General features: G+C 59.2%; 14 protein-coding genes across 14 annotated transcripts; 10 read left to right on the top strand and 4 right to left on the bottom strand.

Moving 5' to 3' along the window:
* Positions 1-66: 66 nt before the first annotated feature.
* On the top strand, positions 67-693 carry MRET_0234 (Ras-related protein Rab-1A; the record flags this gene model as incomplete). The annotated part of the gene is made up of 1 exon (XM_027626861.1): positions 67-693. The coding sequence occupies one exon, from the start codon at positions 67-69 to the stop codon at positions 691-693; it is 627 nt and encodes a 208-aa protein (XP_027482652.1).
* A 17-nt stretch (positions 694-710) lies between these two features.
* On the bottom strand, positions 711-5,420 carry MRET_0233 (golgi-specific brefeldin A-resistance guanine nucleotide exchange factor 1; the record flags this gene model as incomplete). The annotated part of the gene is made up of 1 exon (XM_027626860.1): positions 711-5,420. The coding sequence occupies one exon, from the start codon at positions 5,418-5,420 to the stop codon at positions 711-713; it is 4,710 nt and encodes a 1,569-aa protein (XP_027482655.1).
* A 370-nt stretch (positions 5,421-5,790) lies between these two features.
* On the top strand, positions 5,791-6,519 carry MRET_0232 (translation initiation factor IF-3; the record flags this gene model as incomplete). The annotated part of the gene is made up of 1 exon (XM_027626859.1): positions 5,791-6,519. One exon carries the CDS (start codon positions 5,791-5,793, stop codon positions 6,517-6,519), a length of 729 nt encoding a protein of 242 aa, XP_027482654.1.
* A 37-nt stretch (positions 6,520-6,556) lies between these two features.
* On the top strand, positions 6,557-7,825 carry MRET_0231 (A1 cistron-splicing factor AAR2; the record flags this gene model as incomplete). The annotated part of the gene is made up of 1 exon (XM_027626858.1): positions 6,557-7,825. The coding sequence occupies one exon, from the start codon at positions 6,557-6,559 to the stop codon at positions 7,823-7,825; it is 1,269 nt and encodes a 422-aa protein (XP_027482657.1).
* Positions 7,826-8,180: 355 nt separating this feature from the next.
* Positions 8,181-9,047, top strand: MRET_0230 (large subunit ribosomal protein L8e; the record flags this gene model as incomplete). The annotated part of the gene is made up of 3 exons (XM_027626857.1): positions 8,181-8,190; positions 8,258-8,405; positions 8,441-9,047. 3 exons carry the CDS (start codon positions 8,181-8,183, stop codon positions 9,045-9,047), a joined length of 765 nt encoding a protein of 254 aa, XP_027482656.1.
* A 178-nt stretch (positions 9,048-9,225) lies between these two features.
* MRET_0229 (putative membrane protein required for lumenal ER protein retention) lies at positions 9,226-10,539 on the top strand (the record flags this gene model as incomplete). The annotated part of the gene is made up of 1 exon (XM_027626856.1): positions 9,226-10,539. The coding sequence occupies one exon, from the start codon at positions 9,226-9,228 to the stop codon at positions 10,537-10,539; it is 1,314 nt and encodes a 437-aa protein (XP_027482552.1).
* On the bottom strand, positions 10,540-13,005 carry MRET_0228 (protein SDA1; the record flags this gene model as incomplete). Its single annotated transcript, XM_027626855.1, has 1 exon — positions 10,540-13,005. The coding sequence occupies one exon, from the start codon at positions 13,003-13,005 to the stop codon at positions 10,540-10,542; it is 2,466 nt and encodes an 821-aa protein (XP_027482955.1).
* Positions 13,006-13,084: 79 nt separating this feature from the next.
* MRET_0227 (ATP-dependent RNA helicase DDX31/DBP7) lies at positions 13,085-15,313 on the top strand (the record flags this gene model as incomplete). The annotated part of the gene is made up of 1 exon (XM_027626854.1): positions 13,085-15,313. One exon carries the CDS (start codon positions 13,085-13,087, stop codon positions 15,311-15,313), a length of 2,229 nt encoding a protein of 742 aa, XP_027482822.1.
* Positions 15,314-15,321: 8 nt separating this feature from the next.
* On the bottom strand, positions 15,322-16,614 carry MRET_0226 (Lhp1-RNA binding protein; the record flags this gene model as incomplete). Its single annotated transcript, XM_027626853.1, has 1 exon — positions 15,322-16,614. One exon carries the CDS (start codon positions 16,612-16,614, stop codon positions 15,322-15,324), a length of 1,293 nt encoding a protein of 430 aa, XP_027482823.1.
* Positions 16,615-16,751: 137 nt separating this feature from the next.
* On the bottom strand, positions 16,752-19,322 carry MRET_0225 (vacuolar transporter chaperone; the record flags this gene model as incomplete). The annotated part of the gene is made up of 1 exon (XM_027626852.1): positions 16,752-19,322. The coding sequence occupies one exon, from the start codon at positions 19,320-19,322 to the stop codon at positions 16,752-16,754; it is 2,571 nt and encodes an 856-aa protein (XP_027482617.1).
* A 500-nt stretch (positions 19,323-19,822) lies between these two features.
* On the top strand, positions 19,823-21,406 carry MRET_0224 (cytochrome c oxidase subunit 15; the record flags this gene model as incomplete). The annotated part of the gene is made up of 1 exon (XM_027626851.1): positions 19,823-21,406. One exon carries the CDS (start codon positions 19,823-19,825, stop codon positions 21,404-21,406), a length of 1,584 nt encoding a protein of 527 aa, XP_027482618.1.
* Positions 21,407-21,475: 69 nt separating this feature from the next.
* MRET_0223 (variant SH3 domain protein) lies at positions 21,476-22,208 on the top strand (the record flags this gene model as incomplete). Its single annotated transcript, XM_027626850.1, has 3 exons — positions 21,476-21,781; positions 21,811-22,031; positions 22,061-22,208. The coding sequence occupies 3 exons, from the start codon at positions 21,476-21,478 to the stop codon at positions 22,206-22,208; spliced, it is 675 nt and encodes a 224-aa protein (XP_027482621.1).
* A 198-nt stretch (positions 22,209-22,406) lies between these two features.
* MRET_0222 (transcription factor) lies at positions 22,407-23,882 on the top strand (the record flags this gene model as incomplete). The annotated part of the gene is made up of 1 exon (XM_027626849.1): positions 22,407-23,882. The coding sequence occupies one exon, from the start codon at positions 22,407-22,409 to the stop codon at positions 23,880-23,882; it is 1,476 nt and encodes a 491-aa protein (XP_027482622.1).
* A 103-nt stretch (positions 23,883-23,985) lies between these two features.
* MRET_0221 (telomere length regulation protein) lies at positions 23,986-26,265 on the top strand (the record flags this gene model as incomplete). Its single annotated transcript, XM_027626848.1, has 1 exon — positions 23,986-26,265. The coding sequence occupies one exon, from the start codon at positions 23,986-23,988 to the stop codon at positions 26,263-26,265; it is 2,280 nt and encodes a 759-aa protein (XP_027482619.1).
* Positions 26,266-26,275: the final 10 nt, after the last annotated feature.

The following is a 26,275-nucleotide window of genomic DNA, read 5'->3' as shown; positions in this document are numbered from 1 at the left end:
GATTGTGGCTCCACGTACGCGGCGGCGGCCGTCGCACCGCCTCTTTTTTCCTCTCGACTGCATAGCATGACGGGCCTGTCCCCAGACTACGACTATCTGTTCAAGCTTTTGCTGATTGGTGACTCGGGCGTGGGTAAGTCGTGTCTTCTCCTGCGTTTTGCCGACGACACGTATACGGAGTCGTATATATCTACGATTGGTGTTGACTTTAAGATCCGGACGATTGAGCTGGAGGGCAAGACGGTCAAGCTGCAAATTTGGGACACGGCGGGCCAGGAGCGGTTCCGGACGATTACGTCGTCGTACTACCGCGGTGCGCATGGCATCATTGTCGTGTACGACGTGACGGATGAATCGACCTTCGCGAATGTGAAGCAGTGGCTGCAGGAGATTGAGCGCTATGCGTGTGAGGGCGTTAACAAGCTGCTCGTGGGCAACAAGGCGGATCTGACAAGCAGCAAGGCTGTCGACTTTGATGCGGCGAAGCAGCTCGCGGACGAGCTGGGCATTCCCTTCCTCGAGACGAGTGCGAAGGATGCTACGAACGTCGAGCAGGCTTTCTTGACGATGGCCAAGCAGATCAAGGACCGCATGGGTGTGTCGGCGATGCAGAACGGCAGTGCAGGCAAGTCGTCCCTCAAGGTCGGCCAGGGCCAGAGTGTGCAGCCCACGAACAACGGCGGCTGCTGCTAAGTACGTAGGCGTGTAATCTATGTTCCCTTGTCGGTCGGTGCGGTCGGCTGCTGCAGCGATGCACGCAGGTCTGGTCGGATAGGATCGATGCGGCGCCACGTCTCGACCCACAGGGCGCGGCGGAGCGAGCCTGGTGGGCCCTCGACCAGGTGGCCGGCCGTGTGCATCACCAGCACCATGTTCTTGAGCTGCTCGTCGATCGCCTCGCTGTGGGGCTGCGGCGTGCGCAGCAGCTTGGCCGTGGCGTGCACCACACCGATCCACAGGCGCAGCACACGAGCGGCGGCCGGTTTCTCCAAGTCGTTCGGCACGCCGTCCATCAAGGTGCCTACATTGCGGACCCATGCGCGGATCACAAGGAGGCACACGAGGGCGCGTGTCTCGGCGATGGTCGGCGGCGTTTTGTCGGGCGTATCGGCCCGCGTCGTCTCGGGTGCCATGAGCGTCTCGAGGAGAGGCAGCAGGATGTGCCCAAACATGGCCTCCATGTGGGGAGCGAGGTGCGCGGGATCGATGTGCTGGTGCATCTCGGGTGCGAGGACCACGTACGGGAGGTGCGAGACGGCGGCGTGACGCGTCGGGGCATGCACACTGACGCATGGCTGTGCGAATGCCGTCACGAGGGGCAGCCAGTACTCGGGCCACGTCGCAGGGGCCACCATCGAGGGGATCTGGGTCCGAACGCGCGCGAGAGCCTCGAGGGCGGCCGGGCTCGCGGCGTGCACAGCCGCCATCCAGTCGCTGAGCTCGCGCTTCTCTGTCAGGGTACGGCGCGGCGCGTGGTCTTCGCCGTGCCACATCGCGCGATCCGCGTCCGACAGCGTCTCGCGTACGAGCTCGACGAGGGCCGCGTACGTCACGGGCTGGACGTGCTGCGGCACCATATGCACGACAAGCTCCAGCGCCGCACGCGCCGTCGCCGCCCGGCGCACGCGTGCATACGACGTCACCAGATGCAGAAGCGTTCGCCACTCGTCGTCAGAGACGGGCGGCATGCCGCGCTCGATGATCGTGACGAGGCCCGTCAGGAACGCGGCACTTACGGTGGCATGCAAGGTACTCGGCACGCTGCGCAGGGCATCGAGGACGGCCATGAGCGCATCATGCACGTGGTCCGTAGCGGCAGCGATCCGCATCGCGCCCAACGTGGCCCTCTCGAGTTCCGTCGGCGGCGTATGCGGCGCCTCTTTGATCCGCGCAAGGTGCACATCCAGCGCCTGCTGCTGCGAGACACACGCAGGGCGCGTGCATACCAGCGTGGTCAACTGCTCCAGCCAGAACACGGGCACGGGGCTGTAATCGGGACGCAGCCGCGCCGAGGCGCCCAATCGCTCATACACGGCAGCGACGTACGCGGCGAGTGCGTCGTCTGGCAGCTCGGCGATGTGTGAGTGCATCTGATGGATCTTGCACGACGCAAGGCAGTCAAGCGCACACAGCGTGCTTTCAAGATCCGCGTCGCTGACGTGCATAGGCTCGGAGGCAGCGGGATACGGCGACAGAAAGTAGCTCGAGAGCGTGGAAAAGAGGCCGCCCGCGGCCGCTGTGGCAGGAGCTGTACTGGCGGTCATCGCACCCTTGCCCGTGAGGGGAATCGGCGCATACGTGTCGCGCGCCACATACATCTGCGCCGTGCCGCGTGGCAGCAGGCCATGCACCAGGAGCGTCTCGATGCAGGCCAGCAGACTGGACCATCCCGAGCGCAATGAGGCACCGCTGCCATGGGCGATAGTAAATAGCACCACGGCCGCGAGCTGCTGCTTGAACTGGCTGCCGAAAGCCACACTCAGTGGCGAGACAGTGAGGCGTGTGCCGTCATGCTCGACGACGGCATCGGTGCGTGCATCGTCCAGCTCGGTGCCTGGCATCAAACCCGTCGCGGACGCGAGGTGCTCGACCATGTAGTCCAGCACGCCCGGCACGTCATAAGCCCGCGCCAACACAACGCACTGCCGGCATCCTGCAATGACGCGGTGCAGCAGGTGCTCGTCCTGCAGCGTCGAAAATGCATGCACGATACTGGCCACAAAGGGGCGCCAGCTGTGCCGGAACATGTCGGCATCCAGAGCCGCGCCCGTGTACAGATGCAACGTATTGCCGGCACGCGCACGACGCAGCAGCTCTTTCCACGCGTAGTCAAAGCCCAGTTGGCCAGCGTGTTCTTCCGGCATCACAATCTCGCGACGTCGGATGCCGTCGTAGATCGCCGCCAGGTACGCCTGATCAAAGTCGGCGCCATCGTTCACACCACGCAAATTGCGCTGGTAGTCGGCCGTCGTCATACGACGCGTCACTTGTGGGTTGTGCAAGTCTGTATTGAGCATGATAATACTGTAGGCTAGGACGTAGACAGCGTCCTCACTCCGGATCCCGGGCGGCTTGGACGCAAAGTACTTGCGCGCGAACGTCTCGGTGATGCGCGCAATCTGCTGCGCCTCCCCAGGCAGCCGGAAGGCCTCACAGAGCGCGCGCATAGCCTCGGCCACGTCGCATTCGCCAAAGTCGAACATGTCCATATACTCGGCCAAGACATCCACATTCTCTGCACGCGAAATGTAGTCACCCAGCAGACGCTTGTCCACCAGCGGCGAGTCTTTTAGGAAGCGCGCAATGCTGCGCGCTCGCTCGCGACCACTCGGCGCAAGCAGCGCCTGCTGCGCAAGAAAAGCAATGCCGTCCTTCGGCTTATGATTGAATGCCGCCGCGCCAGCGGCCAGGAGCGCTTTGCGCTCGCGTTGCATACGCAGTGTGCTCGGCAGCCCCGACTCGTCCGTGCCGCCGGACTCGTGCCGCGCTGCCATGCGCTCGACCATGCCCAAGACCATGTCGAGTGCCACGAGCTGCAACCCGGACGGCGAAGTGCGCGGCGCCATCGCCGCTGCACCAGGCATCGGCTGCGCAAAAATAGCGCGACACAAAAACTGAGTGACATGATCGTACAAATTCGCGCAGTCCATATCGCAATCGTAGTTGCGCCACAGTACCACAAACGGATCCGCGGCGTCGTCGTCGCCCGCAAGGTGGTGGCACAAGGCCTCGGTAAACAGCTCGCGTTGCTCACCCGAGGCGCTCGCGTGGAAGGAGGCGAGGACCGGGGGAGATTCGGGCTGGCTTTCTTCGTCCGACCACGGCTTGTCCACCAACGTCTGAGCTGATCGAAGCTGCTGCACATAGAACTGAAGAAGCAGTTCCTGCTGCATCTTGAGGTGCCCACGAAGCTCGACAAACAGCACATGCAACACACGCAGACTGTGTGCGACTAGCGGACCATACTCACTATTCGCAAGCTGGAAGAGGTAGCGGCACGCAGAGTCGCCCAGGAGGGCTCGCAGCGATGGAAAGCGCGCAAGCCATGCACCATGCGTGTCCAGCACGCTGCCCAGCAGTGACAGACCCAGCAGGCGCATAGTCATGGTGTGCCGCACACTGCCGGGGTCCAGCAGCGAAATAAGGACGCGCAGAATCTCTTTGAGCGCTGGCATGCCAAACGGCACCACAGGTTCGGCTGATCGCATACGTCGGTCCACATCGGTCGATGTGCGCACCTCGTCCGCGTTGGATGCCCCGGGCGTGGGCGCGTGGTGATGGGCATCGAACGGCTCTCGCGGCTCGGGCGCTGGGTCGGCGGGCTTGTCCAAAGCCTCTTTGTCTCTCTGCTCGTCCATATTCGGCTCTCCTTGGGCTTCGCCCGGAGGCTCTGATTCCTCCTGCTCGTTCCTGAGCGGCTCTTCCTCAGGCTCTGTCCCACCCCCTGCTGCAGGGATGGAGCGACTTTTGGGATCGGGCGTCGCCATCCGCAGTTGCTTGTCGTCTTCGGCGTCAGCACCAACGCGGTCTGCCATCAGGGTTGCCACGTCTGGCTCCTGCGGACGCCCCGTCTCCGTGTACGCTTCGTCAGCCTGGAGTGGCATGGTCTGCAGACGCGAGAATACCTCTCGGATCATACCTTGCATCTTGCGCTCGGCCGTCCGCCGCAGCGCGGAACTAAGTCGCGTCTGGCAGCCCATGCTCAAACACGTCTCCATGAGCTCACACACGCTTTCGTCGCCGAGCATATCAACAAACGGCTTCCCCTCCCTGTTAGCGTCGTCGTCGTCGCGCACTGCGCGGCCGCGGACCAGCGCATACATAACATCAAGAATCGCCAGCAGCACCACCTCATCTTTCCCTGCATCCGATGGCTCAAAGCGGCAGTGAGAGGTCGCATGCGCCACTTCCTGCACAGCCTGCTCCAGTCCGATACTCGACGTGCGGAACAGGCCACCGTCCAGGAACGCCGCCACTGCTTCCAGCGCCACTTGCGTGACTGCGCCTGTCGTTCTCGGGCTGAGGATCACACCGATAAAGTGCGATAACAAAGTAGGCAGCGGAATCTCGGCCACATCTGATACCATGCGAAGCTGAGCACATAGCACAGTAAAGCCGCCCAACAGGCCGACACTCGCAGGCTCTGAGCGCGCATCCTCTTTCAAATCATCCTGCTCCTTTTCCTGTAGAGATAGCTCAGACCGAGCGAGCATCTGCGCTGCGCGCGTAAGACTCAGCGCCATAGTACTCGTGGTGGCCGAGCTCAGGACGGCGTTCGGTGCGCCAGCCGCCTGCGACCATCGCGGACTCGTCCTCATCGCCGAAGTCACTGCATTAATATAACGCAGGACTAAACGCTTCTGCGATGTGCATCTCTGAGGCGCGCGCGCACCGACCGCACCCTCCTGCACGCCACGCATCGCGTTCTCGTCAAGGACGAGGTATGTGCTCCACGCCGAGCGGCTGTGGGTGTTGTCGAGGAATTAAGCTCACAGGCCAGGGACCAGAGCGGCCAGCCCCCTGCGAGGAGGGCGTTGGTCATGCTCCACACGGCTACGGGCACCGAGCTGGATCCTGTACGCGTGGCAAATCAGCAGCGGTTTTCGCGGGATCTCGAATTTTTATCAGCGCTGAGCAACCCCTACTACCTACACCAGCTATCACAGCAGGGCTACTTTGACGATCCGGCGTTTCTCAACTACCTAGAGTACCTCGAGTATTTTCGTGCGCCCCAGTACGTCAAGTATCTCACATACCCACAAGCTCTCTATTTCCTTGATCTGCTCAAATATGAAGAGTTTCGCTCTGCTGTCGCCGACTCTGCGTGGCCGCATGACACCGCTGCGCGCCAAATGGCCCACTGGACCACTTGGCGCCGCAACCCTCCCGTTCCATACAGCAGCCCCCCGCGCGGCGAATGACAAGTCGGCGCAAGACAAGCTTGTCGATGAACGAATCACTGCACCCCTCATTCAGCTTGTCGACCCGACCAGCGGACAGCTTCATGGGCCGTTCAAACCCCAAGATATCCTAGCGAAAATCGACCGCAAGGCATACCTGCTCATGCAAGTCACAAAGGGCGCTATGGACGACCCTACGCAGAAAAAAGAGTGGTCTCTCCGAGATCTCCCCATATGCCGTCTGATCAACAAGCGCGTGGAATATGAGCGACAGCGCGAGAAGAAAAAGAAGCCCACGAGCACGCAATCCAAGGCATTGACGCTTTCTTGGAACGTGTCAGACCATGATCTCTCCCACAAGCTGTCTAAAGCGCGTCGTGAACTGGAGCGCGGACACCAGGTGCGGGTGGAAATCTCTGCCAAGTCAGGCACTCCACGTGCCTTGCCTGGCAGCCAAGAGGCCGATGACCGTCTGCAGCTCGTGGAGCACATCTTATCTCAACTGACACAGGCTAGCCCCACGTCAGAGGCAACGCTCGCTCGCATTACGTCGCCCCCGTCGTGGAATCGCTCACGCACGCTGGTCGCCTTTGTCCTGCAAGGCTCCGGGGCCGCCTGATGCCACCTCCACTTGGTGATCGACGCGTCTCTCCTGCATGTCGGTGGCGGATTGGTATGCTCGCCATGCCTTTATCCTCCTACAAAATTTGCCGCGCGGCTCGTATATATCGATAGATCAGCATGCATATCGGACAGACACATCTTTTGAGGGCTTCAAACTTGTTCCGCCCGGCATACACTGCATTGCATGGCAGAGTGCGGCTGCCTCCGCGGACGACGGCGACCGACACGACGGCTTGTCGGAGGGTATTCGATCTATTTGGTTCTTTTACGTTCAGGAAGAAACCGTTCTGGTACGCATGTATGATGCAACGTCCGATACATGGATGACGGCGCCCGGTACAGGTGCAGAAACGCCTGTGATTGTCTCACGAGATCACCTCCAAAGCATGGATCGCCATCTGGCTGCTTACCCCATGGATTCAAGCCCATTATGGCATCGTTTAACACACTTTTTACGGCTCAGCCGAAGCACCATCGATCGTGTGTTTGGCATCGACGCTCGCTCTGCCGACGCCACGTGCGATTCGTTCACGCCGGTGACAGATCGTAATGCACGTTCCTCGTTACGAGAACTTCGTACGGATCCTCGCCTGCAAGAAGAAATTTCTCTACCTGGGCTGGCATTCACCTCATTTTCACTCTCGCATAGTTGGCCACCGGAGGCGCACGGTGAGGAAAGGACACGATGGAATATGGACAAATCTTGGCTGCTTGAGCATGTGATGCAGCGAGCGTGTGACGCGGAAAAGGTATCGTTATCTCACGAGCCACTGCTTCGAGAGTTTGAACTGTGTTTTCTTCTATTCCGATGCACCAGCAACGCGGCAGCGTTGGACCACTGGATGGCCATGGTCTCTCTCTTTAGTCGTGCTGCAGCCTATATTGGTGCCCCAACGCCACCGCACACCTTGCATCCATGTGAATGGGACACCGCCTTGCCTTCGCACGTGTGGGCACCGCGCCTCGAGGCGCACAGAGCCTGGATTCAGACACTTGTGTCCCAGTTCGAAGCCCTACCATCCACGATTTGGACAGAAGACTTGCTCACGTTCGAGGCCCAGATCTTGGAGGATATGGCAAGTCTGCGCATGAACATCAGCCGCAGCCTCGGCGCCTGGGCAGCCACGTCGTCATCATCGCCGAGTACAGAGCATGAACAACTCGTTCAGGCGTGGCGCAAGCTTAGTGCCATGGCACAAAAGCAATTTGAGTGGTCATTAGACTATTTACTCGATGAAGAAGTAGAAGCTGACGATGCTGAGGAGGGGGAAGATGCACCTGTTATCGTACATATGAGTTAGTATACAATCACGGGGAAGAACGCGAACGAAGCACTGAGTTCAGCATTGCAGAATTAGACGTCCACACGAATGCTCGGACAATGCTGATAGTAATGTGATGTGTGTGTTCATCCTGACAAGATGCTTCGTACCGCGCCACGTTCACACGTACCCACACCGGTGCCGCTGGCTAAGCGCGTGGCGAAGGCCTGGAGGGAGAAGGTGGAGGTGGGGCCTAGCCATGTCGGCCGAATACAAAACTACATTTCACACGTGACATGACCAGAGGGCTGCCCAGTTTCGGTGCGTGCTGTGAGAAAGAGTCAAACCGCCTGAGGCGGACGAAGCTTGCTCTCCACCACTACGAGTCAAGACCATGGGACGCGGTATGTATCAGTGCGGTCACGACGGGCGCATCGCACGAGACAGGAGCAGAGTACTAACATGATACAGTTATCCGTGCTCAACGTAAGAGCGGTGGTATTTTCACTGCTCACACGCGCCTGAACAAGGCGCCTGCTAAGCTGCGCCCATTTGACTTTGCTGAGCGCAACGGTTACGTTCGCGGTCTTGTGAAGGACATTATCCACGATGCTGGACGGTATGTATTTTTCGCATGCTTGGCTTACTCGACAGTGGTGCTCCTCTTGCTCGTGTCACATTCCGTGACCCTTACCACTACAAGCAGGTCACTGAGACGTTTATCGCTCCCGAAGGTTTGCACACGGGTCAGTTTGTGTACTGCGGTAAGAAGGCCATGCTTAACGTCGGCAACGTGCTTCCTCTGAGCTCGCTCCCTGAGGGTACGATTGTGTGCAACGTCGAGGAGAAGGTCGGTGACCGCGGAGCGCTCGCGCGTACGTCGGGCAACTACGCCACTGTGATCGGTCACGACCTCGACTCGGGTGTGACCCGTATTCGTCTGCCCTCGGGCGCCAAGAAGACGGTGCCGAGCTTCGGCCGTGCTACTGTCGGTGTTGTTGCCGGTGGTGGTCGTATTGACAAGCCCTTGCTCAAGGCCGGCCGTGCCTACCACAAGTACCGCGTCAAGCGCAACTGCTGGCCTCGCACTCGTGGTGTGGCCATGAACCCCGTTGACCACCCTCACGGTGGTGGTAACCACGAGCACATTGGTCACTCGTCGACCGTCAAGCGTGGCTCCGTGCCAGGTCAGAAGGTCGGTCTTATTGCTGCCCGTCGCACCGGTCTCCAGCGCGGTACCATCAAGGTCCGCGACGCCTAAGTGTTGCGCTTATATCTCCCTCGTGCTTGAGTGGCACGGAAAAGCAGGATCCAATAGACGCTCGCTTGTCTGCGCGACGAGCCGTCGTGATGTACTATGCTGGTCCTCTAGCTGCATACTCAGGACAAAAATGGATGCGTTTTGCACGTAGCTCTTTTTTTCTCCACAACCGCCGTGAATGCGGACGGCTGCCTTGGGTGTGTGGGCATGGGCAGCTGTTGCAAGGGCGGCGCCAGATCGCGCTGACACGGTCCTGGATGCCTCCTTTGAGCATTTCCTGCCGCCCATTTTCCGTGCGGTGCTCATGACGGCGCTGTGTATGTGTGGGTTCGGCGTGATTCTGCAGGTGTTGCAGCACTGGGACATGAACGTGTTTCATGGCCCAGGACCGGCGTCGCGTCTCCCACTCGCCCACACACGCACGGATCCTACGCGTGAGAGCGGTGCATTGCCCTTGTATCTACTTGCCCTATGCCACGTCGCATGGTCCACCTTCTGCTGGCTCATGTACCGCCTGCATGTTGAGCCACGCACTGGGTTGCGGACGCTGCACGCCCAGGCCTGGGAGACGGCAACGTTGGCGGGCTTGCTCGTGCTCTGGATCGTTCCGGGCCCGTTTCGACACCTGCTACGTGCCTGGAACCGCTCGCTCGTGCGACTTTTCACGCCGTCGCTGCAACAGCCCATCCTGTTCACCGATGTGGTGCTGGCGGATATTCTCACGTCGTTTGCCAAAGTTCTGGGCGATGTGTGGCTCTCCCTTGTGTTGCTGGCCTACTTTGTCATGGGCCAGCGTGCAGATGACCGCATCTTGCTTCAAGCTCAGACGCATGTGGCCGTGCCCGTGCTCATCAGCGTGCCGTACGTGATCCGGTTTCGGCAGTGCTTGTCCGAATACTACACGTCCGGCACGCGCGTGCGACGCCCTTTGTACAATGCACTCAAGTATCTGTCGTCGCTCCCTGTCATCTGGCTCCGTTCGTGGCCCGTGTTCATGTCGCTCTCGCCCGGCGCCGCACGTATCGTTGATGTGGCATGGTATGCGTGCGTACTGTTGAACACGCTCTTTTCGTTCTGGTGGGACGTGACGAATGACTGGGGCCTCGATCTGCTCCAACCACACTCGTTTCATGCACTCGTCACGCATCCGCCCACGCAGCTGCCGACCTTGCACCGGCGCTCTTCCAGCGAACACGACCACACACATGCAGCGCTGCCGATGAAGCCGCAGGGCCATGTGCGTCGCCCCACAGTCCTGCGGATGCCTGAGAAGCCCCTACCGCTGCCCCCCAGTTTGTACTGGGCGATTCTATGCGTCAACCTGGTGCTTCGCTTCACGTGGTCCGTCAAGCTTAGCTCGCACTGGCAGTTCCTCTGGGACTGGCAGAGGGGCCTGCTTCTTCTCGAAGCGCTGGAGATCGTGCGGCGATGTGTGTGGGTCTTGCTGCGCGTCGAGTGGGAATTGGTGCGGCAACATCCTATGGATCTGTAGCTATTTCATACGTTTCTTCGCCTGGTTGACATGCGCGCGAAGGCGCTTGCTTTTCTCACGCAGCGACGCATTCTTTTTGCTGCGCACACCCCAGCTCTTGGCCACCATCTGGAAGTTCTTGCCTTTGGCCTTCTGGCGGTTGGTCGAGCTGCTGGCCACTTCTTTCTTTTTCTTCCCCTTGTTGCTGCCAAACTTCTCGCGGCCCTCGCGGCCAGCGTTGATACTCGCCATACGTTCTTCGTAGTCTGCTTTGGTCTTCTTGCGCGGGCCCAGAATGTCCGACTCGTCCAGTACCTCGTGGCTGCCAGTCGTCCGCTTCTTGGTCAGCTGCAGCGCTGCCAACTCGCGCCGCGCCCGGGCGCCAGCTGCGCCGCCTGTCTTGGCCGTTTCCTCGGCCGCTTGGAGCCGCAGCTCATTGAGCTTGGCGAAGTCGGCGGGCGTGAGGATGCGCGTCGTCGCTAGCTCGGAAAAGGCGTCGGGCGCCTCTTCGTGAGACGCTGGCTCCGGCTGTGGTTCCGATTCTGACTCGTCTTCACCCTCCTGCTTCTGTTCTTCCTTGCGCTTTCGTCGGGCCTCGCGCACACGCACACTCATAGGACGCGTGTCTACCTCCTTCGTGTCATCTTTCTCTTCTTCGTCGTCATCACTCTTTTCCAGCTCAAAGTAATCTTGCTCGTCGTCCGAGCTGACATTGACCCAGCCACCGGACATATCGCTTTCGTCATCACTCTCGACTTCCCAGCCGTCCCACTGTGCGTCATCATCGGCCGCTTCATCGTCACGCTCCTTCAGATGCTGCTCGAGTAATTCAAGGCCCTGGATGCCATGCACTTCTCGACGGTCCACTCCATAGCGCTCAGCTTCCTTGCCCTGAGCCATGGCTATGGATGCTGCCTTGCCACGTTCTGTGCGGTGCAGCATACCCGGATTGACTTCGCGGTACAGCAGCATGAGACTCCGTGATGCCGCACTGACGCCTTTGTCCTTGGAGTGACGGTACGCAACCAGGTCCTCCAGCAGATCTTGCTCCATGCACCATGGCTGCCGGCGGCAGATCTCTCGGATCGTGTTGATACCGGCCGCGACGACTTCGGCACTGACGCCAGGATGCACAAACGCATACGCAATCTTGCGGATGGCCGGCGTCAGAACATCTGTCGGCGTCTGCTCGTGCACGGACTGAGCCAGCGATACAAGAATCAGGGTGATATGGAGCTGGTGCGGCATGAGGTACTTGGCCATGTAGCTGTAAAAGCTCAGAATGGTCAAACGGTGTACGCTCATCACCCGGCTCAGCAGCTGCATGATGCGCACTTTGACTTCGAGCGAATGCCGCTTGTCGCCGCGGCTGAGATTCTCGAACAGATTCTCGCCGAATGACTGCGGGTCATACAGGAGGTGAATCGCCGCCAAGTTGCCCGTTTCCTGGTCTGCTTCATCGAGGGCCTTTTCCGATTGCTCCTTGCGTCGCCGACGTGCGTGCGCCTTGGCGAGCTTCAGTCGTCGCTCAGCAGCCTTGGTCTTTTTACCGACTCGGTTCTGGTGCTGGAGGCGTCCTACATCCTCTGACTCGCCCTGCTCTTCATCGCTGTCGTGCCCTGCGTTTTCTGCCGCATGCAAATCACCCAGGAAAAAGCGCACGGCTGATGCCTGCACCTTGGGATGTGGGTGCGTGCATGCCATAGCAAGCAGAGCGACAGTGCGCTCATCCGTCCAGATCCTGCGTCGCCACATTTCAGAGGCTACTCGCACCGCCCACAGAGCTTCGGTGCGTCCCTTGAGCTCGGCATCGGCACGGCGCAGTACAACGCTCGTATCGTCCGGATTCATGCCACGTTCTACCATGCCAAACAACAGACCCTGGACCATGCGGTTCAGACGAGGATCCTTCGACTTTTGGTTCGCAAGCTTAATGTCCTGTACAATCGCATGGAGCAGCATCGTCCGCATGTCGGACGACGACGTCATGCTCAGCAGAGGAAAGAGCGTCTTGAGGAAAAATTCACTGGAAATCATCTGGCGATTGTGCAGTAGGGACAATGCACGAAAGCACGTCTTGCGTGTCTCGGGGCTAAGACTCGCATGGTGCTCTAGCAGGAGCTCACTGAGATGCTCCGGCAGAGCCTTGGTGATGTCTGGGTAGCTTGGCGCCAGCTGTGCCACGAACGAAAGCAGCTGATCAAATTGCGACTGCTGATCCTTGCTCATGCGCACAGCACTCACATTGCCGTCCAGTGCAGCGCCCTCGACTTGCTGCCCCACACCCGACGCAAAAATGCGCCGTAGGCTCTCGTAGTGGTTCCATTGCGCAAGGAAATCCTCCGTGTACGCTGACGGATCACGCTTCAGTAAATTCTGAAGCGCTGGCAAGTTGTGGGTATGCAATAGTCCGCGCGTCTTGGAGCGGTACCTGAGGCCCTGATCCACGACAACGGCCGTAGGACGGGGCGGGGCTTTGGCCACCATTGTGTCGCTGGACAAGGTCAGTGGAGGTGAAAATTTTTGCTCTCGTCGTGGAGGTTCGCCCAAGTTGCCCCCTGCCGTCATGGAGCATGATGATGGCCTGCTCCTCAATTTAGATGCAGTGGCGCCAGCGCCGACACGCGCGAGTCACCGCGATAAGAAGAGGCGCGGAAGAGACAGTACAAACCACCGTGGGCTGAAGCGAGCGCGCCCTATGCCGCGTCAGCAGGAAAACGTGCTAGATGGCGAAGCAGATCAAGCGGCCCTTCGAAAGGCCCGCGCTATGGCTGCGCAGCCGTCTGCGACCAAGTCGGGTCTGTATATTTCATCGCTTTTTTCGCGTGATGAAGCGAATGCTGATAAGCCCACGGAGCTTCCTTCGATACCACGCGCCGCACCCACCAATGCGCCCTCTGCCGATGCATCGTTCGAGCAGCTGGGCCTGGAGTATATCCTAGCGGCGCACCTTAGGGAGCGTATGGACATCCGAGACAAGCCGACCGAGATTCAGCGTCTGGCTATCCCGCCGCTTCTCTCGGCGCCTCCCATGCCCCAGCGCGACGTGCTGATCCAGGCCCAAACAGGCAGTGGTAAGACGCTGACGTATCTGCTTCCGATCGTGCAATCGCTTTTGCCACTTTCGGAAGAGAGCTTTATCGATCGCAGTGTGGGCACACTGGCTATTATTCTCGCACCGACGCGTGAACTAGCTCGTCAGATATACCAGGTCCTCGAGCGACTCCTGACGCTCTCGCTCGCGTCGCCGGACGAACAGGCAGAAGGTGTGCCGCGCCGTCGTGCGCGCTGGATTGTACCAGGCCTACTCACGGGCGGGAGCACGAAGAACCACGAAAAGCAGCGTCTGCGCAAGGGATGTCCGATCCTAGTGTCGACGCCCGGTCGCTTGCTGGACCACTTGCAGAACACGGCTAGTCTCGATGTGGGCAAGTGCCGCTGGCTCGTACTGGATGAAGCGGATCGTATCCTCGAGCTGGGCTTTGAGGAACAGCTCACGGGGATAATCAAGGCGCTCGATGGACGTCGCCGCCTCGCCCTGTCTACGGCGCGCTCTGCGCTCGTTGAGAGCGGAGCCCTCTCATCCGACGCACCGGATGACCAAGTGACCGATTCACTCGGCATGGCATGGTGGGCGTGGAGACGACGTGTGGTGCTGTGCTCCGCGACGCTCGACGAGCGCGTGCAGGCGTTCTCTGGCACGACGCTCTGTGATCCCATGCTCGTGCGTGTCGGCATGAAGACAGAGGCGTCGGCTGCTGAGCCGACATTCGCTGCACCGGCCCAACTGGCGCAGCACGCCGTGATCGTGCCGCCCAAGCTGCGTTTCGTGTCGCTGCTCGCCCTCTTGCGCCAGAGTTTGCCGCGTGTCGCTGATGCAGCGCATCAGGGCGCCGCGCGCATTATGGTATTTCTGACTTGCACAGACACGGTCGACTTTCACTGGCATGCCATCGGCGGGGCACGCCTGGGTGACCAAGAAGCCTCGAAGGAGGCTGCACTGGAGACGCCCCTCGCTCAGCATAGCCAGCTGTTCCCGGGTGTGCCGATTTATCGGCTGCACGGTTCCATGTCACAAAAAGACCGCATTGCGTCCCTGCGTGCATTCCACACACTCACAGATGGCACAGAGGCACCGCCCGCCACACGCGGTGGTATTCTGCTGTGCACCAGTGTCGCTGCTCGCGGCTTGGACTTGCCGCATGTGAGCTGCGTCATCCAGATGGACGTGCCGACGGAAGATGGCGTGGAAGAGTATGTCCACCGCGTAGGACGAACGGCGCGTGTGGGACGCCAAGGCACCAGCTGGCTCATGCTCATGCCACACGAGCGGCCGTGGCTCGATACACTCACGCGCCGCATGGTCGTGGCCTCTCGGCCGGCCCAGGTGCCTTTGGTGGGATACGATACCGTGCTCTTTCAAGGCTTTGGCGGTGCTGCTCGCGAGTATGAGTCGCGTGCCACTGACGTCCAGATGGCCCTCGAACGATGGGTTCTTGCGTCGCCAAGCCACGCTACACTCGCCCGCACAGCGTTCCTCGCACATATCCGGGCGTACGCAACGCACCCCGCCGCCGAGAAGGATATCTTCCACGTACATCAGCTCCATCTCGGGCACCTTGCCAAGGCCTTCGGCCTGCGCGAGGCGCCCCAGACCGTTCAGCGCACCGCCAAAAAGGAGCACGAGCGGCAGCAAAAACCGAAACTCGCTGCCGCTGCCGCCACAGGCACAGACGCCGCCTCCGAATCGCGACGTCAGCGTATGCTCGCGCATCTTCCCACAGAGAGCATGTAGTCTATGAACTATTCGTCCGTCTTGCTGCGCTTAGCTTCCACTTGTGGTGGCTCATCAGCGTGCTTGCGCTTGTCGCTCGACGGGGGCGCAGGTGCAGGGCGTCCGCCACGGCCGCCACGGCCACCGCCGCGAGCATGGCCGCGGTGTCCGCGTCGGGGCGCGTGACGGTCGGCTTCGCGGCGGTCCAGCAGGAACGAGGCGCGGAAGTTGGCGCGCTCCACGTAAAAGTCGCGCGCCTTGTCTTCGTTCACGCGTTCCCAGCTCACAGCCGAGCCACCCACCGTAATGCCCTTGTCCTGGATCTCACGCAGCTTGTCGTCCGACACGGACTCGCGGAAGCCAACCACACCTTCGACGGCATCGGCGGGGAAATCGACAAACGACGTTGGATGCAGCGTCGTGAGCGTGTCCTTCAGGTCCTTCCAGCTACCACCTTGAGCGGCGTTTGTGAAGCGCAGCACACTCTGAGCAGGGAATGTGACCTTCTCGGCATCCACCGTGCCGTCGGGCTTTGTGCACAGCAGCTGGCCATTGTATTCGAACTCGAGCGGATCAGAACGTGTGCTCTTGGGCTCGTCCGATCCACTATGGCGCTCTCGCTCCATTTCACGGAATGCATTAAACTTGCGACCACCCTTCGAAGGCTTGTTGTCACTCGGGTCGATCCCCTTTTCCTTCATCTTCATCTCGACATAGGCAGGCTTGCTCATCACCTGGAGCTGTACGTCTTTGTATTGCACACCATGACCACCGTCCTCGACGGGCTCGACCGCCTTGGCTTTCGCCAGGAGCGCGTCCTTCTCTGCTGCATCGGCGAATTCAACAAACACACTGTTCTTGAACTTGCGCGGCTTTTCGTTTTCGCGGCGCATTCGGACGCCGTTGATCTTGCCAAACTGAGCAAAGAATGCCTCCAGCTCCTCTTGCAAGCCCTCGTACTCATCAGGAAAGCCCTTGGCGTAGATGCTGCGTGTATGGGCGTCTGTGACGGGCTTGAGCTCCGCCTTGCGCCGCACACGCAGGCCCTCAGCGTCGACTTCAAGCAGCGCCTCAGACTTGCGAAGCGCCTCTGCCATCTCCTGAGTGTTCAGCACCTCACGCATCGGGCGCATGCGCTTGAACGACGCCAGCGTCTCAATCGGCACCCAGCCCTCGGGATCCTTGCGCGTGAGCGTGAACAGGAACTTGTCGAAGGGCAAGTTCGCATCCGCAAAATAAAATTCGATCTGCTTAAGAGTGGCCGCCTTGGCTTCCTCTGGACTCAGAGGAGCTCGCGACGACGATGCTTCCTCCTGACTCATGTCGACTACAGAAAAAAAAAGAGCCCTCGATCCGCGCTCTCAGAAAATGTGGTGCGTGAGTCGCACGTGATACAGGCTCCACTCTCGTAAAACCTATCCATTCACATCTGTATCCGCTACAACAGCATCGTCATTCATTAGTTCGGCACACCACGGAAGAGACGCGACTCATTCGTCTCAAAGTAGCGCATGACGAAGTTGACGACAGTGATACCAAGAATCGTCGCGCAAATAAAGGTAGGACCATACGAGTCCGAGTACACATTCGACGAGCTGCGCTCGCGGATCTTGAGCGCGCGCCACATGTATAGTGCACCAGAGTATGCGATAGTAAACAGTGCGATGACAGTGAAGAGCGTGCTAGTGACAAGGCCCACCACATCGCCGACACGTTGGAAGTTGAGTAGACCCGTAGCGATCGATGCCACCATCACACTGAACTCGAGCCACTTGAGGAACGTGCGTTCGTTGGCAAAGTACACCTTGGGCTCAACACGAATCGGCACCGATACCTTCTTGCCAGGCTCCGTGCGGAAGTCAGTAACGTATTCCACACCCTTAGGTGGACCACTACCCGATCCGCGAGGTTCTTCTTCGTCGCGGCCCTGGAGAGCACGAATGGCACGCTCGTCTGCTTCGTTCTCGTCGCCGGCCTGGTCAGCGGATCCCAATAGGCGGCTAATGTTGTTACCAAACTTTTTGACGTAGTTCTTGTCGAACACGGTCGAAGGTGCAAGAATGTCATCGCGACTCATAGGCACATGCAAGTCCGAACGAGACGTCGAAGCCTTGTCCTTAGTAGGCGCCTTCGATGCGTCCTTGTGAGCACCCTCCGACTCCTTGCGGTGTTCCACAAGGTACTTCTCACGCTGCTCACGAATTTCCTTAATACGCGGGTCGAACGCCGACAGACCCACGTTGTCAGCCTCCTGTTGAGCACTGGCGATCTGCGACTTCATGTGCTCGTCACCATCATCACCTTCGAATTCGTCCTCACTCACGGGCTCGTACTGCGGATTCCTGCCACTGCTGTGGGTGTGATCCGAGCTGTTAGAGCTGTGATGAGGGCGGTCAAGAGCCAGGTTCATCGAGACAGGCTTGCGGATGTCAATGTCCATCTGTGGAAGCCAGAAAGGAACAAGATCCACGCGGTTTGACAGGAGTGTAGCACATCCATGAATGAACTTGGAGAACTTGGGCACAGCCTCGACGAGGTGGCTCTGCACAAGCTCACGCACCCATTTGGGAGGTTCCTGACCCATTTGCGTCTGAAGCTTCACTTCGAGCACACCATATGGGAAACGCTCGACATCGGCCTCAGGGAGCTGCTCAAACGGATAATCGATGCCGATGTCCATACGACGCCAGTTGTTGCCCGAGCGCTGCTTGCCATCCCAGTTGTCTTCACGCACCAGCGTGAGCTCCGTGTCAAGCGAGATACGCACACGGGCATCACCCGGTAGCTGGAATGCCGTGCGGTTGTAGAACGAGCGCATGACAGGCTGCAGTTTGCGCGACAAGATGCTGTACTGCACCTCGGACGCGAGCTGAATCATGGAGTCGATTTCCTTGTCGGACTTTTTGCCCTTCTTGCGCATCTCCTCGAATGTATCATTCATGCGATATTCTCCACGCATGAATGCATTCACGAGTTCCTCCTTGATGGGGAAGCGCGCCTTGACACTCTTCTCACCTGTCCAGTCTTCACGGTGCGTCTTACGTTCCACAAAGATGGTCTTGTTGTCCATACCACCGTACCAGCGGAGACGGATAGCCTCGGCACCCTCGGTCTTCTCGAGACGGCCTAGGTACAGCTCCAGATCTTCATTGTCATAGTAAATAGACGTAATAGCACTGTCCTCAGGCTGGTATTCTTTCTCCGTGTTGAAAATGAGCACAGGGAGGTGCTTGAGAATAAAGAGCTTGAGCGGGACAATGTTGTCGGGGTGCACCCAGTACTTGGTGGTCTGGCGAACAAAGGCACTCTGCGAGCCACCAGCGCTCGAGTCACCTCTGACCGGATTGCCGCGCGTGTGAACAATATCAAACATGCGCGAGAGCTTGACGATGAGCGCGTCATAGTTCTCCTTGTAGAAGGGACGTGTGCTCAGATAGTGCTGCACAAACTCCTTGCGCAAAAGACGGTCCGTCTGCTTGTCATGCTTCTTCACGATCTTGAGGAAACCAGTGTAGTTCAGCTTTGTGAACAGAGCCAGATCGTGAACATCGGCAATCACGTTGGCGAGGTTCTCCTCCAGGTCCTGGAATCGTTCTTCAAAGTGGTCGGTCTCTTCGCTGTCTGAGTCGAACTCGTCATCCGATCCAGCATTGTGGCAGGCTTTGTAGAGCGTGTCGCGGTGCTGGTCATTCGGGTGGTGCTGCTCGTCACCCTGACCCTCGCCATTGTGAGCGTGTTCACGATGGTGACCCGCCTCATGCTCGGCACGCGCAGCCAGGAGTTGGTTCACCTCGGTATTCACCTGTTCAATACGACCCGTGAGCTCTGAGACCTTGCTCTTCTGAAATGAGTAGACTTTATCGAGTTCCATGCGCAGTTCCTCGACAAACTCATCCTCGTCCTTGTCGGTCCAGGTACCCTGGTTCTCAGCCAAGCGCCTCTTGATATCCTTCTTTAGGTCAGAGTACTGCAAGTACTGAGACGACCATTCAGGATACAAGGACGTCTTAATCGTCCTACCAAACTTCATGCTTTAGAGCCTGGACGTCGGTGCCACGGTATGACCACACAAGTTGCCAACGGTCCCCTTTCTTACCGCCCTCGGTGTGTGTGACCTCCCAGCCAGCCAGCTGCAGGCTCCATTGGCGGGACACGCAGCCCACGTGAATGTCCAGTGCATGATTGCACGGTTCAGTACACGTGCGCAATTATCCACAAAAATTTCCGTGCGGCCCTGCACAGGGCCCGATCGGGGGCTAAAGTTTGTGCGCGCAAGCTTCAGCGAGCGCAGCTGAATCACGCTGCGTATGATGCTTCCATAGTCGATGTGAGCACTGGGCCGGAGACACGAAACTGATGCTGGCGAGTGGTGCCCCTGCGCACCGTTGCTTATTTCCATAGCATCGGGCCAGCGCCTGGCTGACCGAACCCCGCCTCGTTAATTCGATCGAAACCACGTGATCTGGAGAAGGCGGCGGGTTGGCGCACCCCTGTCCTTGACATTCGGGGTCTTTCGCGAGGGCGTCTATCATGTCCGTGTTAGCGTGGAGTGGGCTTCGTGCTTGCTCAAAGCGGTCCGTACCATCGTATCTGAATCATGGAAAATCAATGCCTATACTGGGCACTCTGTCACCGATGTCTGGCGTATCCGTGGCACCTGCTCGGTTCGCGTCTACTGCGTCTCGGCATCGTAGCTTCATGGTGACACGTATGAGCCAGCTAACTTTGGCGAGGCCATCATTGTATCGTCCTATGTCTTTCCAGAAGTACTCAACGTCATCTGTCTCTCCTGCTTTCGAATCTACCACATCCACGCCACCCGCTTCGGAAAAGGCTATGCCTGTGCCTGAGACAACGAGCAAAGTTGTGGCATACCATCTACTTGCATCCGCAGCTTTGGTCTTCCTTATTATTATCGTCGGCGGTATCACACGTCTTACGGAGTCGGGCTTGTCTATCACTGAATGGAATCCGGGCCTGAAGGGCATGCGTCTGCCTCAAACGGATGAAGAATGGAACGAAGAATGGGACAAGTACAAGCAGTCACCAGAATTTCAAATGCTGAACGCCAACATGAGTCTAGACGACTTCAAGAGGATTTTTCTGTGGGAATGGTCGCATCGCATTCTTGGTCGCTTTATCGGTGTATTTTTTGCTGTACCCGCTGCTCTATTCTGCATGCGCAAAGGGATGACTACACCTGATACCCGTAAAGCATTACTTGCTATTGCAACTGGTATTGGTTTCCAAGGTTTTCTCGGCTGGTATATGGTCGCCAGCGGTCTGAAAAATCCGCATGCTGACGAGCCCGCGTCTGCGGTACCCCGCCCAGACTGGACGCCCCGTGTGGATCATTTCCGCCTTGCTGCTCATCTCGGAACGGCCTTTATTGTCTACATTGGTATGGTGTACAAAGCTGTCTCTATACTGCGTGATAACGCCTTGGTCAAGAATCTGAAAAAATCGCCTAACGAGACAGGCAAAATGACTGAGGCGTTCATGTACTTGCTGCAGAACCCCAAGGCTCGCGCTTTCCGCCGCGTGGGTACGGGCATGCTGCTTTTCGCATTCACAACGGCCATCTATGGCGCGTTTGTAGCTGGTCTGGATGCCGGATTGGTGTACAACGAATTTCCCTTCATGGGTCACCACCGCTTGCTGCCGCCAAAGGAAGAAGTTTTGGATCCCCGCTATTCTTTCCGCCTGAAAAACTCGTCTGAGCCTGATGCGTCCATGGTTGCGTTCGGTAACATGACCCAAAATCCTGTCACGGTGCAAGCTATCCATCGTGTGCTGGGTATCTCCACGGTTGTGGCCATGATAGCCTTTTCATTGTACGCAAAGCGCCTCAAGGCATACATTCCCAAAGCAGCTCCGCGCTTTGCTACTGGTGCGGCACACATGTCGGGTCTCCAGGCGTTACTCGGTATCTCGACGCTCCTATATATGGTACCACTCCCACTTGCGTCCTTGCATCAAGCAGGATCCGTTGTCTTACTTACTATGCTTACATGTGCTCTTGGCGTCACTCGCAAACCTAATGCACTCATTCGTGCATTTGCGCAACGCCAACGTATGATGGCTGGCAGCACCAAGCCTTCCAAGTCTCCGTAAGCGACATAGGAACTCCACTCCACTCCTTACTTTCGTGTGGAGATAGCACACGGACCCTGCTTGTACTCCATGTTTGCCCTTCCAGAGAAAGATCGCCAGGCATTCTTTGGCATACTAGACGAGTACTTTTCGCAGAGACCGCATCTTTTGAACGGAACCACTCATGCAGTAGAAAGCAATACGACAAATACTTCTGCTACAACTAAAAAAGCCGCGCCACCTCCGCCACCACGACAGCGGCAGCATACGCAGGCCGCGACGTCTTCATCGTATTATCCACCAAAAGACGAGTCGCTGGCGTCAGCTGTAAGTGGTATGTCCATGTCGTCCATTCATAAGGATATTCGGCGCCCAGAAGGGCTCACCACGGGCAAGGTACGTGCACGGTGTAGCTGACATGCTAGTCTATCGGAAAGCTTGACGTATCGTCACCGGGATCCGCACTCAAGTCTGCCTTGAAAAACACATCAGAGATGGTCCAGAACAGGATCCAGCAGAATGCTAGGGAGCAGGAGACTGCCCACGCTGTGCCATCCGTGGACGCAGCAGCTCACGCAGATGCACCGCCTGCAGAGGCAACGGCTGCGACTTCGTCTGGCCTAGGGGAAGCTACGGCTCTGTATACGTACGTATTTTGTGCTCTCATTATCGCAGCTTCCAAGGAGCTCAAGCAGGCGACCTGTCCATTACGCAAGGCGAGCGCATCGTTCTCCTGGACAAAGTGAATGACGACTGGTTCCGCGCACAGAGTGTGAATGGCGCTGTCGGCATCGTACCCTCCAACTATATCCAGCGCACATAGCCTTATCAGCGCGCTCCTGAGCCCTGGGCTTTCGCGGCAGGTGTTCCCCTCGGCCATGCGTAGCGTATGCATGTGCACACGTGATCATACCTATATCACATACCACGTGTCCTAAACGGGACACGTGGACTCGGCCCAGACCCGCGTGGCGAGCTCGTGTTTAGCCACGAGGACCCCACAGGCGCGTAACGGAGCACGATGAGCGAGGACGCCTTGCGATTTGTCTCAACATCTGTGGGTAGTCGCGAATCGCAAGCTTCGCCGGGTGTAGGATCGGTGGAAACTCTGCACCATTCTCAAGAAGCGCCTACGTACCCTATGCATACGTCAGGTGGCAAGGGTGAGGGTAGTGATTTGACGCCATTTCACCACAATCAGCCTCCAGCAGCCTACGCGCCTCCCACAGCCGCGTCGTCTTCACCGAAGAAAGGCATGAACGAGGCTAGTGCCCCCGCGTCGTCTATGGATCCGAGCCTAACAGGTGCACGTCGTAATGAAGGCGCCCAGACTGGATACCCTAATATGCGACAGGACCAGCACTCATACCGCTTGGATCTCTTGCAGACCGACCCCAATCTGGAGTCAAACGCGTCGTTGCACGGTGATGCGCATGAGCATGAAAATGTCGCGCGTGCCTTCCCGTTTTTGTCGAACTCGATGGCACCTCAAGACGGTGATGGCCGCGCCTCCATTTTTCCGCCCAACTTTTCGAGTGTCGATGCCGCTACGCAGGAAGCGGCTGCGGAGGGCGGCAATCTTGGATACAAGAAGGCCGACGCGCATCCCCAAGAAGCTGGAGCGTCGAATCTGCATGCCAAAGACTCGCGCGAAGCTTCCTACGACACGCTTTCGCCGCCTGAGAAGAAAGAGACGCCCTACAGTCGCAGTCCCAGCCTTCGTGTGACGCACAAGATTGCTGAGCGCAAGCGTCGGAAGGAAATGAAGGACTTGTTTGATGAGATCAAGGAGTATGTCCCCGTCGACCGAGGTCCCAAAACGTCCAAGGGCGACATTCTCACGAAAGCGGTTCTTCAGTTCCAGACGCTTCATCGCGAGCGTGAACAGCTGATTGAGGCGCTAGAAGCTGCGCATCATGAGCTGAATCAACTTCGACAAGTGACCGGGAACGCGGACCATGCAGCGAATACGGCCGCTGCGCTACCCCACCATGTGTATCCGCCATCCTCGGCGGCTGCCCCATACCTATCTCGCGCCCAGCCGCCGCGTCTCTCTGGCAGTCTCGTGCACGGCAATCAGGAGCAGCATCTCTCTTTAGCTCGTGCGGACAAGGGCGATCTATCAGCGCATGCTGCGGCGGGCGCGGCTGCTGTGAGCATTCCGCCCAGTGCTCCGCGCACGGGTGAGCCGTTCCTCTCTGATCTGCGCCTAGACCGGCTTCGGCAGACGGACGATGCTGTGCATCCGAATTTCAAGCAACTCGAACACAGCACAGGTGTGTTCCAGCCAGAGTCGTACCAGGCGACGAGTCTTGTGTCGTCCGAGTTGGCAGGCGGTCACGACCCGGCAGCCATGAGCGCGGCAGAGGCATCGAACATGCATGCCGGACGTGCTGTGACGCGCGATCCATCATTCTCTGCGCAACGGTACATGCCGCGCGCTGACGCCGGTGATCTCATGCAGGACAGTGCGCATGCCGAGCCGCCCAACATGTAGTGCTTGGTGGGTCGAGGGACTTTGTAGTTGTGGAATTATGCGTGTTGGAAAGGTTACGTACGCGCGTCGCGCAGCCTGGAAGGGGACTTGCACCTCGTGTGGGATGGAGCCGTCGGACGGGGCACGCGAGTCCGATGGCCGCGTCTATCCTATGTTTGCCGCGGCGGCAGGCGATGAAAGCGCGTACAAACGTCGTCGGCTCCCGCCTTCCAAACCGCGCGCAGCCAAATCTCGCGCACGACTGTCCACCACCACGCTGTTGGCTGCATGGGGCCAGGAGGCACGAGCTCCAACGCCGCCTCCGGCGCAGCCGATGCAGCGCACCGTGCGTGGTACAGCGACAAGCGATATGGCGCATCCTTTTTTTGCTAAGCGCGAGACCAAGTCTGCGCCGATGGCGCGTGTCCACGCCCATGCTACACGACCGCTCCAGACGGTCCCAGCCCCATGGCCAGAGGCCCCTATGGTGCACGTCGTCCCATCCCAGGAGCCACGTATGACTCGACAGGGTGTATCTTGGCCACGACGTGCGCGCTCGTGCAGCCAGTCCGCGTCCGATCTTACCTGGTCGTACACCATGCACCCAAGCAGCAAGGCGGCAGATCCGTGCATGGTGTGTGAAGCAGCGATGGTGCCCTCTTCCAGCAGCACAGCCTGGCACATGGAGCCGCGCTCGCCTCTCACCTACTTGGCAGCGGACCCTGCATGTCAACGATCTGATACCCACGCGTCTCCTGTGATCGCGTATATGCACGAGCGCCTATCGCGTCAAGAGCGCCAGGCGCTGTCGCCGCAGCCGCATGCCAGTGCCCATGCTTCCTTGTGGATGGATCACTGGCGGCCGACATGTGCAGCGCATGTACTGGGAAACGAGGCGTCCGCCACGATCCTGCGCGACTGGTTGCAAGACTTGCGCGTGTCGTTCAGCGGAGCTACGCAGCGCCCTGCGATGACACGCCGAGCATCTCGGCGCCGCGACCGACCTGCTAGCGCTGAGTCGAGCGAGGACGAATTTCAGCCTGAGGAAGCTGCATGGTTTGATCAGTTTCGTGCGCCTGCGTCGCCTCCGCCGCCCGCGCCCACCGCGCTGACCAACGGCATGGTGCTGGTGGGCCCGACGGGTGTGGGCAAGTCGGCGGCCGTGTATGCGTGTGCCTCTGAGCTAGGCTTTGAGGTGTTTGAGCTGTACCCGGGCATGGGTCGCCGCAGTGGCAAGGACTTGGCCGGTGCGGTGGGACAGCTTACGCGCAATCACATGGTGCTGGGCGACGCACGCGCTCGTATACGAGATATGCCGCATCAGTCCCTGATTCTGCTGGATGAGGCGGATGTGCTCTTTGACGATGACATTGGCTTTTGGCCGGCGGTCGCAGAGCTCATGAGCGATTCTCTGCGTCCCGTCGTACTTACGTGCACGGACCTGGACGCCATTCCTCTGGCAGACCTTCCGATCCAGCGCGTCCTTACGTGGCACCCTGCCCCGGTGCCGGCAGCCGCGACGTACCTCCAGCTGGTCGCGCTGGCGGAAGGGTACATTGTGTCGCATGCCGCGATGCAGGCTCTCTACCTCCGTACCCTCCCACCCCCCGATGCACTGACGCCACGCAGTGGGCCGGTCATGCCGACGTCGCATGCGTATCCGAGCTCACGCGTCGTATCAACAGCCGCCGCATGCGATTTGCGCGCCGCACTCGCGCAGCTCCCATGGCTGTGTATGCGCACGCGTGCCAAGGAGATGCTGGAGGGCACAGTCAGCGACGCGCGTCCTGGCGTGCTGAGCGCGCCGAGCGAGGTCAGTGCGCTCCGTGCGCCCCAGGACGATGCACAGGCCTTGCGTGCCATGTGCCGCGATGCTGAGGCGCTCTCAGTCGCCGATGTCGTGTGCCGACATGGCGAATACGTCGACGAGTACGTGCCGCTCCCCAAAAGTCGCGCACACGTATCGCCTGTGCCCAGTGTGCCATGCGCATCCGTGCATGTCCCCGCTACACTGCATCTGGGGCCGCGCTTGTACGCAGCGCTGGCGCCACGCACCGCCTCGCAGCTCGCATCTTTGGCAGCGCGCATGGATCACGACCGAGTGGACCACTGCCGATACCTCGCGACCTTGGTACGGCTCCTGCATGTGCCGCCTCATGAGCAGCTGCCTCGCTCGAGTATACCCCTCGACTATGCGCCGTACGTGCGCATCCTGCAGCAATGTGACGCAGCGCGGCAGCATGCCTGGGCTGCCTACCTGTACAACGCGCAACAAGGCCTGTCTGGACGCGCCACGCGCAACTCGGCGCGCTTCGCTTTGGACGGCATGGGCGTGCGCGGATGGCAGGCATGGCTGCCCTTTGGGCCAGCCGAGCTGGCGGCTGTCAGGGCCACGGCGTTGTGACTACAACGAG

The sequence above is a fragment of the Malassezia restricta genome, chromosome I, assembly GCF_003290485.1.
Source record: "Malassezia restricta chromosome I, complete sequence".
NCBI lineage: Eukaryota > Fungi > Basidiomycota > Malasseziomycetes > Malasseziales > Malasseziaceae > Malassezia > Malassezia restricta.
Note: the sequence above shows the minus strand (reverse complement) of the source record. Positions and strands in the feature narration are given on the sequence as shown.